The sequence below is a fragment of the Phoca vitulina genome, unplaced genomic scaffold (assembly GCF_004348235.1).
Source record: "Phoca vitulina isolate PV1807 unplaced genomic scaffold, GSC_HSeal_1.0 scaffold14, whole genome shotgun sequence".
Lineage (NCBI taxonomy): Eukaryota > Metazoa > Chordata > Mammalia > Carnivora > Phocidae > Phoca > Phoca vitulina.
The window spans coordinates 26,001,452-26,017,005 of record NW_022589717.1 but is presented as its reverse complement, the minus strand read 5'-3'; the positions used below and the strand labels follow the sequence as shown (position 1 = coordinate 26,017,005).

Sequence of the window (15,554 nt, the reverse complement as noted above, 5' to 3'; positions counted from 1 at the left end):
TTGGCGTTGCTTGTGCTTTAGTTAACATTTTTACATATTGATATTTCTAGTCTGGAGTTTTTCTGAAGATAATTTTTTGGATAATTAGTAAAATTTCAATGATTGCCCATTTCAATTAGATGTTCAACTTCTGCATTTCACTTCCATTTTCCTTGAACAATATTCATTTAGAGATTCCAAATCTTGAGTCTCAATTTTTAAAATCTCATCTGCATTTATGCTTTATATGCCATTCAGGTTTCTGAATTTGACATATTTATGATTTCCATTTTCTTTTCGTCAGGTGTCTTAAATGTTTGTCTCTATATTTCTGGTTTTCCTTCCTGTGTCAAACAAGAATTAGTTGTTTGACTTACCAAAACTTTCTTTTAGTCTAATTCGTTTTTACTTACTTGCAGAACGAATCTTAAGGTGTTCTGTGTTGTGCTGTGCTATTAACTCAATTTATAAAGTGTCTATTTCCATTCATACATGAACCTATCTTGGGCAGGCTGCTGCTATGAAGTGTCATGCCTTCTAATCGTCAATTTAATTAATCAGAAAGGTCATTATAACATCACTATGATCTACTGGAATTTTTAGAACCTATTTTTTTAATTTTTATTTTTTTTACATTTTTTTATTTTTAAAGATTTTATTTATTTATTTGACAGAGAGAGAGTTAGCAAGAGCAGGAACACAAGCAGGGGGAGTGGGAGAGGGAGAAGCAGGCTTCCTGCTGAGCAGGGAGTCCAACATGGGGCTCGATCCCAGGACCTGACCATGACCTGAGCCGAAGGCAGATGCTTAACGGCTGAGCCACCCAGGTGCCCCTAGAACCTATTTTTTAAATCTTGTTAATGTTTCAGGAAACAATCAACTAACTAGATCTGGTGTTAGGAAATTAGAAAACTACTTTAATCGTGTTTTTCCAGAAGGCACCGCTCCAGTGTTTCATTCTCAGCACTATTCGAGCTAAACACCTCAGAATAAATTAAGTGTGTTATAGGGAAAAAACAAAATGGAATGAAGAAACAAATTGAATGCTGGAAACTATGTTTAACACAATGTAAATACAAACAATTTAACTTTATTGAAATCAGGAAAAAATACACCTCAGAAGCTACATGTTTCTCTGTAGGAATGATAATCTGATTGTGGCAAAACTCAATATTCATGCATTCTTGAAATTTGCCCGATTTTTCTTCTTTAGCCCATTAGATTTCCTGGTATATTATTATCATAATTTGGCTTGCCTTTTCCTGTGTAATTTGTGTATATTTTTCAGAAATGCTGATTAATGGGTGCCTGGATGGCACAGTCAAGTGTCCGACTCTTGATTTCAGCTCAGGTCATGATTTCAGAGTCACGACATCCAGCCCTGCTTCGGCCTCTGTGCTGGATGTGGAGCCTGCTTGGGATTCTCTCTCCCTCTCCCTCTGCCCCCCATCCGCCCCCACACATACACTCTCTCTCTTTCTTAAAAAATAAACAAACAAGAAATGCTGATTAATTACCCCCCTTGTGTCCTATGAAATTCATATGGACATTCTTATGAAAGAAAGTACTTTTTTGAAATGCATTTTCCATATTATATGTAGGTGGGGAGGAAAGGCTTTTCTAAAAATGTTAAATATCTTTAATTTGGTTCCTGTGATTTACCAAACCCATAATGACTCTACTAGTCCATAGGTGTTCTCATTCTTAGAGAACATCCCATTTAGTATAGGAAGCCTCTTCAACTTACACTTTTCCCTCAGAAGTCTACATTTCCCTAACATCCAAAAAACAAATAATCCAATTAAAAAATGGGCAGAAGACACGAATGGACATTTTCCAAAGAAGATATACAGATGGCCAACAGACACATGAAAAGATGCTCAACATCGGTCATCATCAGGGAAATACAAATCAAAAGTACAATGAGATATCATCTCACACCTTCAGAATGGTTAAAATAAAAAACACAAGAAACAGCAAGTGTTGGCGAGGATGTGGATTAAAAGGAACCCTCCTGCACTGTTGGTGGGATTGCAAACTGGTGCAGCCACTGTGGAAAACTACATGGAGGTTCTTCAAAAGTTAAAAATAGAACTACCCTACGATCCAGCAATTGCACTAGGAGGTATTTACCCAAAGAATACAAAAATGCTAATTCAAAGGGATACATGCACTCGGATGTTTATAGCAGCATTGTCAACAATAGCCAGATTAATGAAACAGCCCAAGTGTCCACTGACTGATGAATGGATAAAGAAAACGTGGTATATATATTATTGTGTGTGTATGTGTGTATATGTATATATATACACACACACAAAAATATTACTCAGCCATAAAAAAGAATGAAATCTTGCCATTTGGAACAACATAGTTGGAGCTAGAGAGTATTATGCTAAGCAAAATAGGCCGGTCAGAGAAAGACAAATAAAATACCATATGATTTCACTCATATGTGGAATTTAAGAAACAAAACAAACGAGCAAAGGGAAATAAAAGAGAGAGAGGCAAACCAAAAAACAGACTCTTAACTACAGAGAACAAACTGATGGTTACCAGAGGGGAGGTGGGTGAGGGGATAGGTTAAATAGGAGATGGGGATTAAGGAGTGAACTTGTGATGAGCACTGGGTGTTGTATAGAAGTGTTGAATCACTAGACCATACACCTGAAACTAATATCACACTGTATATTAGCTAACTGGAATTTAAATACAAATTAAAAAAAAAAAAACGAAGTTGTTTACATTTCCCTTTCAGTGACTATAAGATATACAGATTTCTCCACATACACCTTTAAGATGTTTGGGCAAAGACACAGGTAAGCCACTTACATTTTTCATGATAAAAGCCAATACAGACACACACACCTCTCAAGTAGGAGTATGAGAATAATTTCTAGCAAACTCTGAAATTCTTTCTGTCAAATATGTAACCACCATGATACAGGGAGAGTTTAACAGTGAGATGGAGAGCTGAGGGCTAGGAACCCTCTTACCTGCTTTCCATCCAGCGTGCAGAGCCTCTTGACCACTCCTGAATCTAGTTTAATGGCTTCGGTGATATCTGTCAACACCTGTTCAAAGGAATGAGCAGTCTTCTTATTTAGAAGGATCCGCACGGCTTTTCTAGGCTTCACTCCACTTCGAATCACAGTCACTAATTTGGGTTTGATGAAATCTTTACTTTCCTTCACTTCACTTTTCACCGAGGAGGGAGCAGCCAAGGTTCGGGTTGTCCCACCTTTGATGTTCACAGACCAGTTCGGATTAATATTTTTGGTGTAATCAACTTTACGAAATGGCTCATTTGATGCACACACGTAACTCTCACCTAAAAGGCAAAAAATCAGTTTAATTAGCATGATTATCCCCACCACAGAAGCACTGTATCTTAAGAACAAATGCTGAAGACCCATTAAATGAACTCCTAAACTTAACAGGTTCACGGAAAAGGGGGATTCACATCCTTTTCTTTTGGCATTCTGCCCATCCTCCCTTTCTATTTAAACATCTAGATTGGTTTTGAGAGAGAGAAAATAACACACATTACAGCGTGAAAAGCACTAGGCAAATGAAACAAGAGAGACTTGGGCTTTATTCTGATCAAATATGTCACCCTGGATAATTCCTCTGCACTTTGGTTCTCAGTATCATTGTAAATTGAAGCTGTTGAATCAGATTAATTCTAGAGTACTTCCTAATTCCAAAATCTATTAACTAATTTAAAAAAATCCCATTCTGGAAGAAGTAATTATATCACAATATATTCATATAAAGAAATAAAACTATTTTTCTTCTTCCAACTACAAATTTCAGTCCTAATTGAAGAATGATTACTCCATCTTCACATAGCTGTCTAAAATATATTTAGTCATAGTATCATTTACTCAATTAATGAATTACTGCAAAAATGAAGAGTTTTGACAGCTTGAAAAAATTTACTTCAGGCATTTTATTTCTTAATTAAAGAATGTGAACTTAAAATAATTAATTCAAAAAGACAAACTTCTCTATATCTACTTAAATGGGAAAGGATGTTAAATAGTTTAAAACGATGTGTCTGGGTGGCTCAGTCAGTTGAGCTACCGACTCTTAATTTTGGCTCAGTTCATGATCTCAGGGTAGTCCCATGCTGGGCTCTGCGCTCAGCGGGGAATCTGCTTCTCTCCCTCTCTCTCCCTCTCCCCCCCACTCATGCTTGCATGCAGGTGTGCTCTCTCTCTCCCTAAAATAAATAAATAAATCTTTTTGAAAAATAAATGTGTTCATTATTCATGCAGCCTTCTGCTTATTTTTATTAAAACATAAAAAGTATACTATTTGTCGATTGGTTTACCAACTCAATGTTCATTAATTTTAAGTCCCAAAATTATAGGTTGAAAAGTAATGATTTTCATAATTATAATTTTGAAAATCCTAATTCATAATTATATATTTAAAAATCATACTTTTTCTTTCAGGAAACTCAGAAGTCACCCAATTCTTTTATTCTCACCTTTTGGCATACAGGGCAAGAGGATTACACTCTAAGATTTTCTCTACAATACCTTCCAACTCAAAAAGAATCCAGTATTTTTTCACATATTTAGTGTAACAGTCTCACTCGTAATAGAATAATTATATGATACAAGCCTTACGGGCTGTTCATGCTTAAAACAAAAATAACCAAAACAGTGAAAGACAATGCCTGAGGAAAACCTATTAATATAAATATCATATTTAACTATTATCAGGATGTTCTTAAGATCCTGATGAATGGAGAACTTAAAGACTCCCAAAGGCACATGAACAATTCAGTAACAGATCAGGCATGTAAGAAGGGTCTAAAAAGAGGAGTAAGGCCTTCTATTTAAAGGTATAATTAGGCCACTGTCCAAGAAAACTAGGGAAGCAGCCACAGCTCTCCTGCTGCTTCCACACCAGTAATCAGAAAGCTAGCACAACCATTGCCACTTAGTTAGGGATTTTCCATCTCTGTAGGTTTATCCAAATGACTTTTCACAGTATAATCATCTGGGGAAATGGCATGTAGTTTCAAATACACATATGAAATTAATAAAATAGAACTATACATCACATGGACGTATTTACAAGCAAAAATAAACACGATTTTGCTTTAATTTTATAGAGAACACAAGTCTCATATTGAAAAGCTCTAAATAAAATTTAATTGTATGTTCTGATTCAAAATATTAAGATGGAAGAAAGAAAAGGAAATTTCAGCAAGAGACAGTGATTTTTTTTTTTTTAAGGGTAGGGAGAAGTCAGCTAGGGAAAAGCCTTTCCCAATATAAAGCAAAAACACAATGATAAAAAGAAACAAAACAAGAGCAAATTTAGTATGTCAGATTTCCTTGATCAACCCTGCACAGTTGACATATCAATGAGGCCAGCTGCCTTTTAAATTCATCTGTATTTTGCTTCTTTATACAGGTTCAGGACATCAGAATGAAAATAGGTAAAGGAAGTCTGTCTTTTAATTTGTTTATGTGTGGTTACAGACATATTTTAATTCCCTCCTTCTCTCCCCTCCTCCCTTCATACTGTTTCTATTAAAAACTTGTAGATCAGTTCCATAAAATGTAAAGTTTTGAACCAGCAGATATCCATTTTGGCATCTTTGGCATACAACATTTCAGCATAAAGGTTCGAAACACAGTTTTGAGGTCACACCTGTGTTTCCATATACTGGGCACATAAAACCCTACAGTAGAGATGTCATACCTTGATAACCATAGCAACCAAGATACCCAGGCTAGCTTCCCTTGTTACGTCCCCACCCTGATCAAACAATCTCCTGATGGCAATTTTGTCACTTACATAGATTTGCCTATCAGGAGAGAACATGCTGACAAAAGAATTTAAGATTTTGTTTCCTTGGGCAGTTAGAGCTCTTGCTGTTAACCAAATAATAAATTATTACTCTGTTAGGTAGTAGGCACCTACAAGATTGATTAGAAGCAATCAGCCTCCCCTCAACCAGATTCTTGCTACTGTAGGAATTCTGGTTTAAGATTTGTTACCCCCCCTGCCAACTTGTCACTTCCCCCTTCTTCCCTATCCTGGTAGGAACATCACTTCCTACTGAAACTTACTCAGCTAGAAACCCAGGCATCATCCTTCACTCTTCTGGCTTCCCTACATACTACATTCTGACATCAAGTTCTGTCCACTCTCTTTTCTAAATATTTCTCAAAATGTCCACCCTCTGTGTCCTCACCACCACCTACTCCCTACTTGGATCAATGCAAGAATGTTTTGTTTTCTGTTCACTCCCCAATAACATAACAAACAGTAGTGCATTTTATGCTATTGATACAGCTGAAAAAGTATATCCTCAAGTAATGAGTTTTGATATCCTGATAAAATATTACACTCTGAAAGGATTTTAAAATTTTTTGCCAATACATATTAAAACTACACTCACCCAAAGAAGGAAAAGCTAAGCATCTCATTTATAAATTAGAGTTAAACCAAGACATAAATGTGTATGTGTATATATATATACATGAATATGTATATATGAATATGAATATATGAAAAATGAGGCTGTATCTGAAGTCCAGAATTGATCTGACTTTAACAGCTAGATCTCATTATTATTATAAGCTGGTCTGATGCTCACAGTCAGACCTGTGTTCTTCTCTGGGATATAATCTCAGATAATATCTGTTTCAAATAAAGTCACTCTGAGACTATGGTAAAGTGACACAAAAACAAGTTCACTGTGCAACCCACAAGATACCAGACATCCTCCTCTCACACTCATTGAATGACTTTACCAATTACAGCTTTTTCCTCAATCTACTCTGTGCTCCCAGCAAGATTTAATGAGATACTCAGTCACAGAATTGTCCTTTCTTCTAACAGCACCCAATACAGAGCAAGTCCTTGCTTCCCCAGATCCTCCCTAAAATTATCCAACCAAAGCCCAAATTCTATGATAGGTCTAACACCATCTTACTGAGATGCCCCATGGTATCATACAATGTGCATTCTCTTTGCTGCAATGAGTAATAAATTCAACTTGTTCAACTATAGGTATGTTCTTGATGGTCTCTGGCTGAAGAGAACTGAGATACACACACACACACACACACTCATTCTCTTTCTCTCTCTCCCTCTTTCCAATAATAGTTCTTTGACCAGAGGAGTTTAGAAGGAAGTCGTTTTGGAAATTATGATCACATGAATACTAAATACAAAGAAAATTTGCTTTATGTATGGAAAGAAGATGGATAAAAGCATAAGGTGATTATAAAACTTAACAGTTTTCATGCACAACAAAGAATAGAAAGTCTTTGAATTTCCTTTAAGACCCTACAGTGGCATGGCTATGGCTTCTTACCACTGACATTTGTTCAAAGACACTTTACTTCATAGTTAGCAGGTTGTCAAATTAAGTGCCTACAGTTGTGTAATACCACCTGCATATCAACCATTAATGTTCATCTTTACTCAACTGAAGAATCTGCCTCCTTTAAGAGGCAAGAGAATATTAAATGCTAGGAACTCTCCAATGTCTTGTCTCTGAAAACCTTCACACTTACAAATGTATTCAGACTGTGCCAATTTTTCCCACCTTGTCTCTCTTTGCAGTAATAGGATAGCCACCTCCTATTGGATGTTCAGTACCATGTTTGTGTGTCCTCATGCTGCAGTTTCAGGGACATTGTTCTTCTCTCCTCCATTTAACTAGGCAGCCCTCTCTACAGGATTAGATACAAATACCTCCTACCTTAACACACGCAAATCCTCCCTCTCTTCATTCCTCATCGCACTCTACTTAATGTGCTTTTGGCTTCCATTCATTGCTGAGTTAAAAAAAAAAAAACTCCTCATCTGTTTTTTTCCCCACTTCCTCACCCATTGTTTGCTCTTAAGCCACCGTGGCATCACTTTTGCTCTCTGCATTCCCCTGGCTGGAACACCCTGATCCCCGAGCATGTCTTTCCTAACTGCCAAATGCAAAGCACATCTTCCAAGTTCACTGGGTGTCTTCTGAGGGCATTAGACACTAGCCATGATTCTCTGCTGCAAATCCTTTTTTCCTTAGCTTCCACAGTCTGATTTCTTTTGGTTTATACCTCTTACTTCTTTGGTTGTTCCTTCTTGATCTGCTTTTCAGGGTCCTCTTCTCCCATTCATCTACTTCATCCTCCTTAGATTCTCTGTGGGCAGTTGCATTCACCCCCATGGCTTCAAACACCACCTATATCCTGAGGACATTTCCAGCCTACTCCTTTCTCTTGAGTTCAAGCCACTTACTGAACATCTCTACTAGATTATCTATGGATAGCTCACATGCTACTGTCTAAAACTAACTTCACTCCCCATTATTGCCACCTTGACCTCAAACTCTCCTCTTCCTGAATTCCCCAACTTACTGAATGAAATCACCACCTATATAGTCACCCAAGCAAAATCAAGACTCCTGCCTCTCTTCTCCCTTTCCCACATTCAACAGAATTGGCAAAACTGTTGACCTTGTTCTAAGCATCTCTGGAGTCTATGCTCTTTGACTCTGCCTTTTTTCATTTCACCTTGGATTAGAGTAGTTAAGCTCCCTGTGGGGCCTCACCCCCTCATCCTCCACATAGCTGTCACAGCAAATTTTTAGAAATGTAGATCTGATGTCTTTTGCCTGCTTCACTGCCTTTAGAATAAAGACCAAGCTCCTCAGCACATCACACACTTCCACTCTCATCTCCCACCACTTTCCCACAGGTTCCTAAGTTAGTCATACCAGTATATTTGCAATTTCCTTCCAAACTCATCATACCCTCTTATTTTCATTACTTCTTATATGTCTGAAATAACCTTCCTCCTTTTCCCATCTTGCCTCTTTCTAACTGACCAGTCAAGATCAATCACTCTTGGCAAGGAGGTAAGGCAATAGGAACTTTCAAACATTGCTGGAAGGATTTTAAATTGGTTCAACTGCCTAGGAAAAACAGGTTCAGTCACCTAGAAAAACGTTATCTAGTACTAAGTTTACAACATACACATCATATGACCCAGCAATCCACCCCAGGAAAATATCCTGGAAAAACTCATGCACATGGGCACTAGTGTATGTATGCGGAAGCACTGCTCAACAGCCAAAGATGAAAAATCAATCCACATGTCCCAACAACAGAACAGAGATTGTGGCGTGGTCATATGTACAACTATACAGTTTCTGTATGTGAAAATGAACAAACAAGAGCCATGAACAACAACCTGGGTGAATTTTACAAACAGTGGTGGGAAGATGACAAAAGAATATATGTAGTCAGATTCAATTTCTCTAGAGTTCAAAAGAGAAAAAATTAAACTGTATCAATTAGGGATGCCTTCATTGGTGGCAAAAATATAGATCAAAGCAAGAGTCAGGCCTCTGTTATCTTGGGAAGAACTGTAACTAGGAAAGGACACAAGGAGAACTTCTCAGAGTCTGGCAATACTCTTTCTTGACACGGCTGGTAGTCACAAAGGTGTCCACTTCTTAACAACTCACTGGGCTGTACATGTATATGAATCTTCATAATTTTAAAATAAAATTTTAAAAATTACATTCTTATACCCTGAGCTTACAAAGTATCAATTTCTCATAATCATTTATTCTTTCTTTCTCTCTTCCAATAGTTCTCAGTGGAGAATTTTTTTAATCAGCTGATTTTGCTGTATTAGTACAGATGCTCAGACCTCACCACAGTTCAACTGAATTACTAGAATCACTGGATGGTGGGGCCAGAATATGTAGGTAAGGGTTTTTAATTTCACAGGTGACTCTGAAAACAACCTCTCATTACAAACTACTGCCTGGACTGGAAGCTCTTTGAAAAAAACCAAAAAACAAAACTATCTTTTTCATACTACCCACATCTAGCACAATACCTGATATATAACAGGTACTCAAAATATGTTTGTCAATGTAATGATGAAAATGCAAACTTACAAATCTCATGGTTTGGATTTGCATTACTTCTAGGTAAAACATTTGCACAGTGTAGCTATTTATACAGAATGACCCTGGGAGGCTCAGGGTCAGGCTCCTGAAAGATGTCATGCATGATTGGAGACATTCTTAGGTCATGCCAGCCGACCAAAAGGCAGCCTAAGGCATATATGGAAACAAGCAGGATATGAAGGCTGCCTAGTATCTACCAAAGTTTTTAATTCATTTCAGACCATCAAAGCATCGAGAGTCCAGGGCACACACTTATTTATTTTTTAAAAATTGAAGTATAATTAACATATAGTGTTGTATTAGTTTCGAGAGTACAGGGTACTTTTTTTAAATTTTTTAAATTTTTTTTACAGGGTACTTTTAAATTTTTTTTTATTATTATGTTATGTTAATCACCACACATTACATCATTAGTTTTTGATGTAGTGTTCCATGATTCATTGTTTGTGTATAACACCCAGTGCTCCATGCAGAACGTGCCCTCTTTAATACCCATCACCAGGCTGGCCCATCCCCCCAGCCCCCTCCCCTCTAGAACCCTCAGTTTGTTTCTCAGAGTCCATAGTCTCTCATGGTTCGTCTCCCCCTCCGATTTCCCCCCCTTCATTCTACAGGGTACTTTTTAGTCCAATAAATGTAATGTGTCTCTTAATCAATGGAATATGCATGTGTGTACATATATATACACATATATATATGTTTAAGTATATACATGAATGTTTTTAAAGCTAAATCAGAGTACTTTGTCAACACTTAAATGTCAGTTTATTGTTAGAAATTACAAATAGTTACATGCAACCTTATGCAGTTGGAAATTCAATAAGAGTATGTTTGGCTAGCCTACTTTTATATCAGTTCCTATAAAGTATCTCATCCATTTCTGTTAAAATATTTACATTAACTGCCTCACCCCACTAATTAGTTTGTAATTACAAACTATTTTGACATTCATGGCAGAAAATCAATTATACAAAATTTGGACATTGAGACTATTACATAACTTGGAGTGGAAGCAAGCACAGAACTTTATAAGTCTAAAGTGCAAAGGCTCTTCAAGCTTAGAGAAAAGATCCCCCCCAACACACATGCAGATTTAAATATGGTAACATAAAAATGTAAAGACAAAGAGAAAAGAAAGCTTGCCTGACACTATAGATCTAATATCAGCAATAATCTTAGGAACCTTAATTCTTTCCTAACATCTAAAACAGAGAAAGAAAATTGCTTCCAAAGACATATAACCAGGGAAAATAAATCCAGGTATCTTGCATCTACAAAATGGTTTGATGTCCTTCATCAAGCACAGCATTTGTGAGGCAGTACTACTGGGTGGATTAAAAGGTTCTTATCTCCATCTAGAGCACAGCAGAGACGAATTCCCACGCCTATTTGGTTAAGAAAAAAAGAAAGACTGATTTATTATTCTCTTGTGGCAAACAACTTAGTTGGGTTTTTTTTTTTTTTTTTTTTTTTTTTTTTTACCCAAACTGTACAGAACCCAGAATTTAAAACTTATGGGGATCAGCAGAGTTACACAAAGTGCACTGCTCTGGCCTGGAAGCCTATCCCACTCTGCACTCCTTTGCTGTGTCACTGGACCATTGCTGTTGCATTCACAAATGAATATAACGGCCTTTGCTGCAGGGCAAGGCTGAGGACACAAAAATGAGACCTTTCATCGCTAAAACCAATGCTCCTTCAACACCTATGAAGGCAACTGGCTGAACCAAGCCATGTCCTAAAGTCACATCCAGCAGTACAGTCTGTGATACGTTCTACTGAGAAAGGGGTAAAAAAACTACTTTGAACATCTGAACATCTATGAAGAGGTATGCCCAGAAATCCACGTTTCAGCATTGAAATTTCAGAGAGGTTTAACCAAAGACCAAAAAAATCAGGTAAAAGTAGAAACAAAAATCCTACTCACTAACCAAAAAGCTTTATAAAGCTTACCAGCTGAAAAAGAAATTACATCTAATCTCCTGATAGGATGGAACCTACAAATCATATCCATTATCTGTCTTTTTGCTCCTCACACCTGGACCAAACATATTCCACAATACAAGAGTTCCCTGTGACAATTTTAATTCTGTGCTTATTTTGATAGAACTTAAAATGTGTGTATCATCCTATTCTGGAATATGTGAACAACTGCTTCTAAATCAAATTCAGTCAGGCCACTCGGTCCAGTTTCAACTCCTTTGGTCCCAAAGGGTATAACTTTGTTGGAAGTTAATGAGGAAAAAGAGAAGTGGACTTAATCTATGTAAAAGATGAGTTCACAGCAAGTTAAGGCCAGAGGACATAATTTTACCCTGTAGGAGTGGAGCTTTATTAACAGTGCAAAACTGACTCCTTACATGGCATTCTGAAATACAGCACACTGAACTCAGCATTCAGTACCATGGTCACATTTGGGAACAATTTAGTTTGAGCAAATAGTATCTATAGCTTTACACTGCTATTTTTTTACATTTTTATTGATTATGCAGTTTTGTTGGTATTTACATTATCAATTTATTTAGGTTGTATTGGTGTGTAAGACCTATAGTATATAAGAATACCTACCTTTCTACATATTTAAGTGACAATGTAATTAAAGCAATTAAGGTAATACTGAACTTCTACTAAGTTAGCTGTTAGATTTTTACATTGTTTTTCATGTTTAAGTGGCCCAAATATTGCAAAAGTTTTAGAAACACTGCAATTTTAAGGATGTTGAGGAAGAGAGAAAACTTCAAACAAAATGTGCCCGTCTAATATTTCTCTTTTTTTAGAGGGGGGAAGGGCAGACGGAGAGGAAGAGAGAGAATCTTAAGCAGGCTCCATGCCTAGCACAGAGCCCAACACAGGACTCAGTCTCATGACCATGAGATCATGACCTGAGCTGAAATCAAGAGTCGGACGCTCAACCGACTGAGCCACCCAGACACCCCCCCATCTAATATCTCTAAAGCAACTGGGGCATAATGGATCAAGGGTCAGTCCTTCAACTGGCTCATCATCTGAGCAGAGGTAAAACTTTCCTTGACAGAGTTACCCCAACTTCTGGAGACCTTTGCTTAATACCTTCCTCCTTCATCCCTTAAATCTCACTGTGAGTCTTAGAGGAAGACTTGGCCCCAGTTTTAAGCACGTGATTGATAATGAGGATGGCTCAAAAAGATTCAATGCAAGGGGGCACCTGGGTGGCTCCGCCGGTTAAGCATCTGACTCTTGATTTCGGCTCAGGTCATGATCTCAAGGTCATGAGATGAAGCCCCGTGACAGGCTCCACTCTCAGCAGAGAGATTCTCTCTCTCCCTCTCCCTCTGCCTCTGCCTCTCCTCACGATTCCCCCCCCCCCACCGACATGTTCTCTCTCTCAAATAAATCTTTAAAAAAAAAAAAAATCAATGCAAGTGATGAAAGATTCAGAAGCCAGATGTTTGCACAAAAAAGAGGTGGTGTTTACAGGATGGGAAGGAAGGGGTAAATAGCAAAGTGTGACCACTGTCTCCAGATGTCTGAAGAGCTGCTGGGTAAAAGTAAGATAAGCCTTACGTAGCTCCAAATGCTGGCTCTAGAATATAGCAGGTAAGTTGTAAGGACATAAATTCTAGGTTAAGATGCTGAGAACCATCACCATTTATCAAAGAGCCACTGCATGCTAGGACTCTGCTAAGTGTTTTATACACATTATAGGGTTCATGTAGAGCCTTCCATCCATTGGCCTTGATCACTAAACTACTAAGAGATGGGTTCACACCAGGCTATTTCTCAAGTTCTTTCTCTCTCAGAGGCTTGATGAACATGAGTATAAACTGTAGTAAAATTCCTTTTCTCTTTTCTTGATTCTCTGCCAATGAGGCAAAATACTGTTAAGTAAAAAGACCAAGATGATGGGCAAGTGTATTGGGGAAGAAAGCATCATCATTGCCTCTAAGAAATAATTATACTGTTGGTATTTAAAACTTAAAGTAATCTTAAGATTGTAAAACATATGGAGTGAAGGAAGAGATAAATCAGTGAAGATATTTTAAAACTTTTATTGTGAAGGGCACCTGGATGGCTCAGTCGGTTAAGCGTCCAACTCTTGATTTCAGCTCAGGTCCTGATCTTCCAGTCATGGGATCCAGCCCCATGTGGGGCTCTGAACTCAGCTGGGAGTCTGCTTCTTTCCCTCTCTCTCCTCCTCTGCCCTTTGCCCTGCTTGCCTGCGCGTGTGCACGTGCTCAATCTCTCTCTCTCTCTCTCTCTCCCTCCCTCTCTAAAATAAATAAATAAATCTTTAAAACTTTCATTGTGATATATTTTGGTTGCAAATGATTATAATTTAATCAACATATAAACAATAGATAACATAGCCGGTCATAACTGTAGATTATTTTAGTCACTTTGAGATATTAGCAAAGGTTATAATGTAATCAAAATTACTTAAGTTGATCTCATAGCCAATTTTTTCCTACTCCTTCAGTCTACAAAGTAGCAGCTTCTAACAAATTACAGTATGCTTAGTCTACTGCCTTAGTCTTCCTCTGCAAATCTAGACAACTGTCCAGTGTTAACTAAGAAAGTTTTTTTAAAATACCTATATCCACCTATTCCCACATATTAAAAAATCTAAAAATGACACAAAAGTAAAATAAATCATCATTGTGCCAGAGATATCTGTTGCATGGGACAAAGAAATGAATAAAACAACTGTGGCCCCAGCCCTCAATAGGTTTATAATTTTCCCCTTCCTGAGAACGTTTTATGAAGAACCTCCAACAGGTTATTGAGGGTTCTGAAAACTCCATCTAAACCTGGCTGACTTTTTTTTCCAGATTTTATTTTTAAGTAATCTCTACACCCAACGTGGGACTCAAACTCACAATCTTGAGACCAAGAGTCGCATGCTCTACCAACTGAGCCAGCCAAGTGCCCCTAAACCTGGGTGACTCTTAAAAAGGGACATAGAACCAGACAGAGCCAAGATCATTTCTCTTTCCCACTCCCAGAAACATTTCCCAAGATCACTGAACTTGAAAGGGGAAAGGGTCTTAGCAATTACCTGTCTCTCATTTTACAAATGAGGAAACTGAGGTCAAGCAAGGCAACTATGCAGAACTATGCACAGACCTTACTTTGCAGGTGTACAGGATAATGCATTTTATTTCAGGACCCATACATGAAATATCCTAAATTGTTATACCTACAGTGACTGATGAGCTACTGTAATCTTCATTTTCCAAATATAAGTGATTAACAGGTTTGGCTCTAGCAGTGATGGAGCTCTAGAGTGCTGATCTGTTGTGAGCTATGTAAATCTTTGTGGCTGGAATAGACCCCACTTCCTCAGCGGGTAGAAAAGAGCAGTTCAGAATACAGAAGTTCAAAAGCCAAGGAGAATGGCCTCAAGTTCCAGCCCCACCTCTTACTATTGGTGCAAGGGGGCAATTTCTTTATCCTCTCTGAGCCTCAGCTTCCCCATCTGTAAAATGGAAAGACAATGCAGCCATATTTCACAAGGTATTGCAAAGGTTAAATGAGACAAAACATGTGAAGGACTTCACACAGTGAGTGCACATAAAACATCTCACATGTCCATCAACTGACGAATGAAGAAGATGGAATATTACTTAGTCATCAAAAAGAATGA

At 37.7% G+C, this 15,554-nt stretch overlaps 1 protein-coding gene across 12 annotated transcripts in view; it reads right to left on the bottom strand.

Moving 5' to 3' along the window:
• The window catches only part of DCLK2 (doublecortin like kinase 2), a 145,976-nt gene that overhangs the window by 123,365 nt on the left and 7,057 nt on the right, over positions 1-15,554 (bottom strand). For all 12 annotated transcript variants that reach the window (XM_032412970.1, XM_032412969.1, XM_032412971.1 and 9 more), the window contains exon 2: positions 2,976-3,310. In XM_032412970.1, the coding sequence (XP_032268861.1) occupies positions 2,976-3,310 (335 nt within the window). The remainder of the gene's footprint in view (positions 1-2,975; positions 3,311-15,554) is intronic.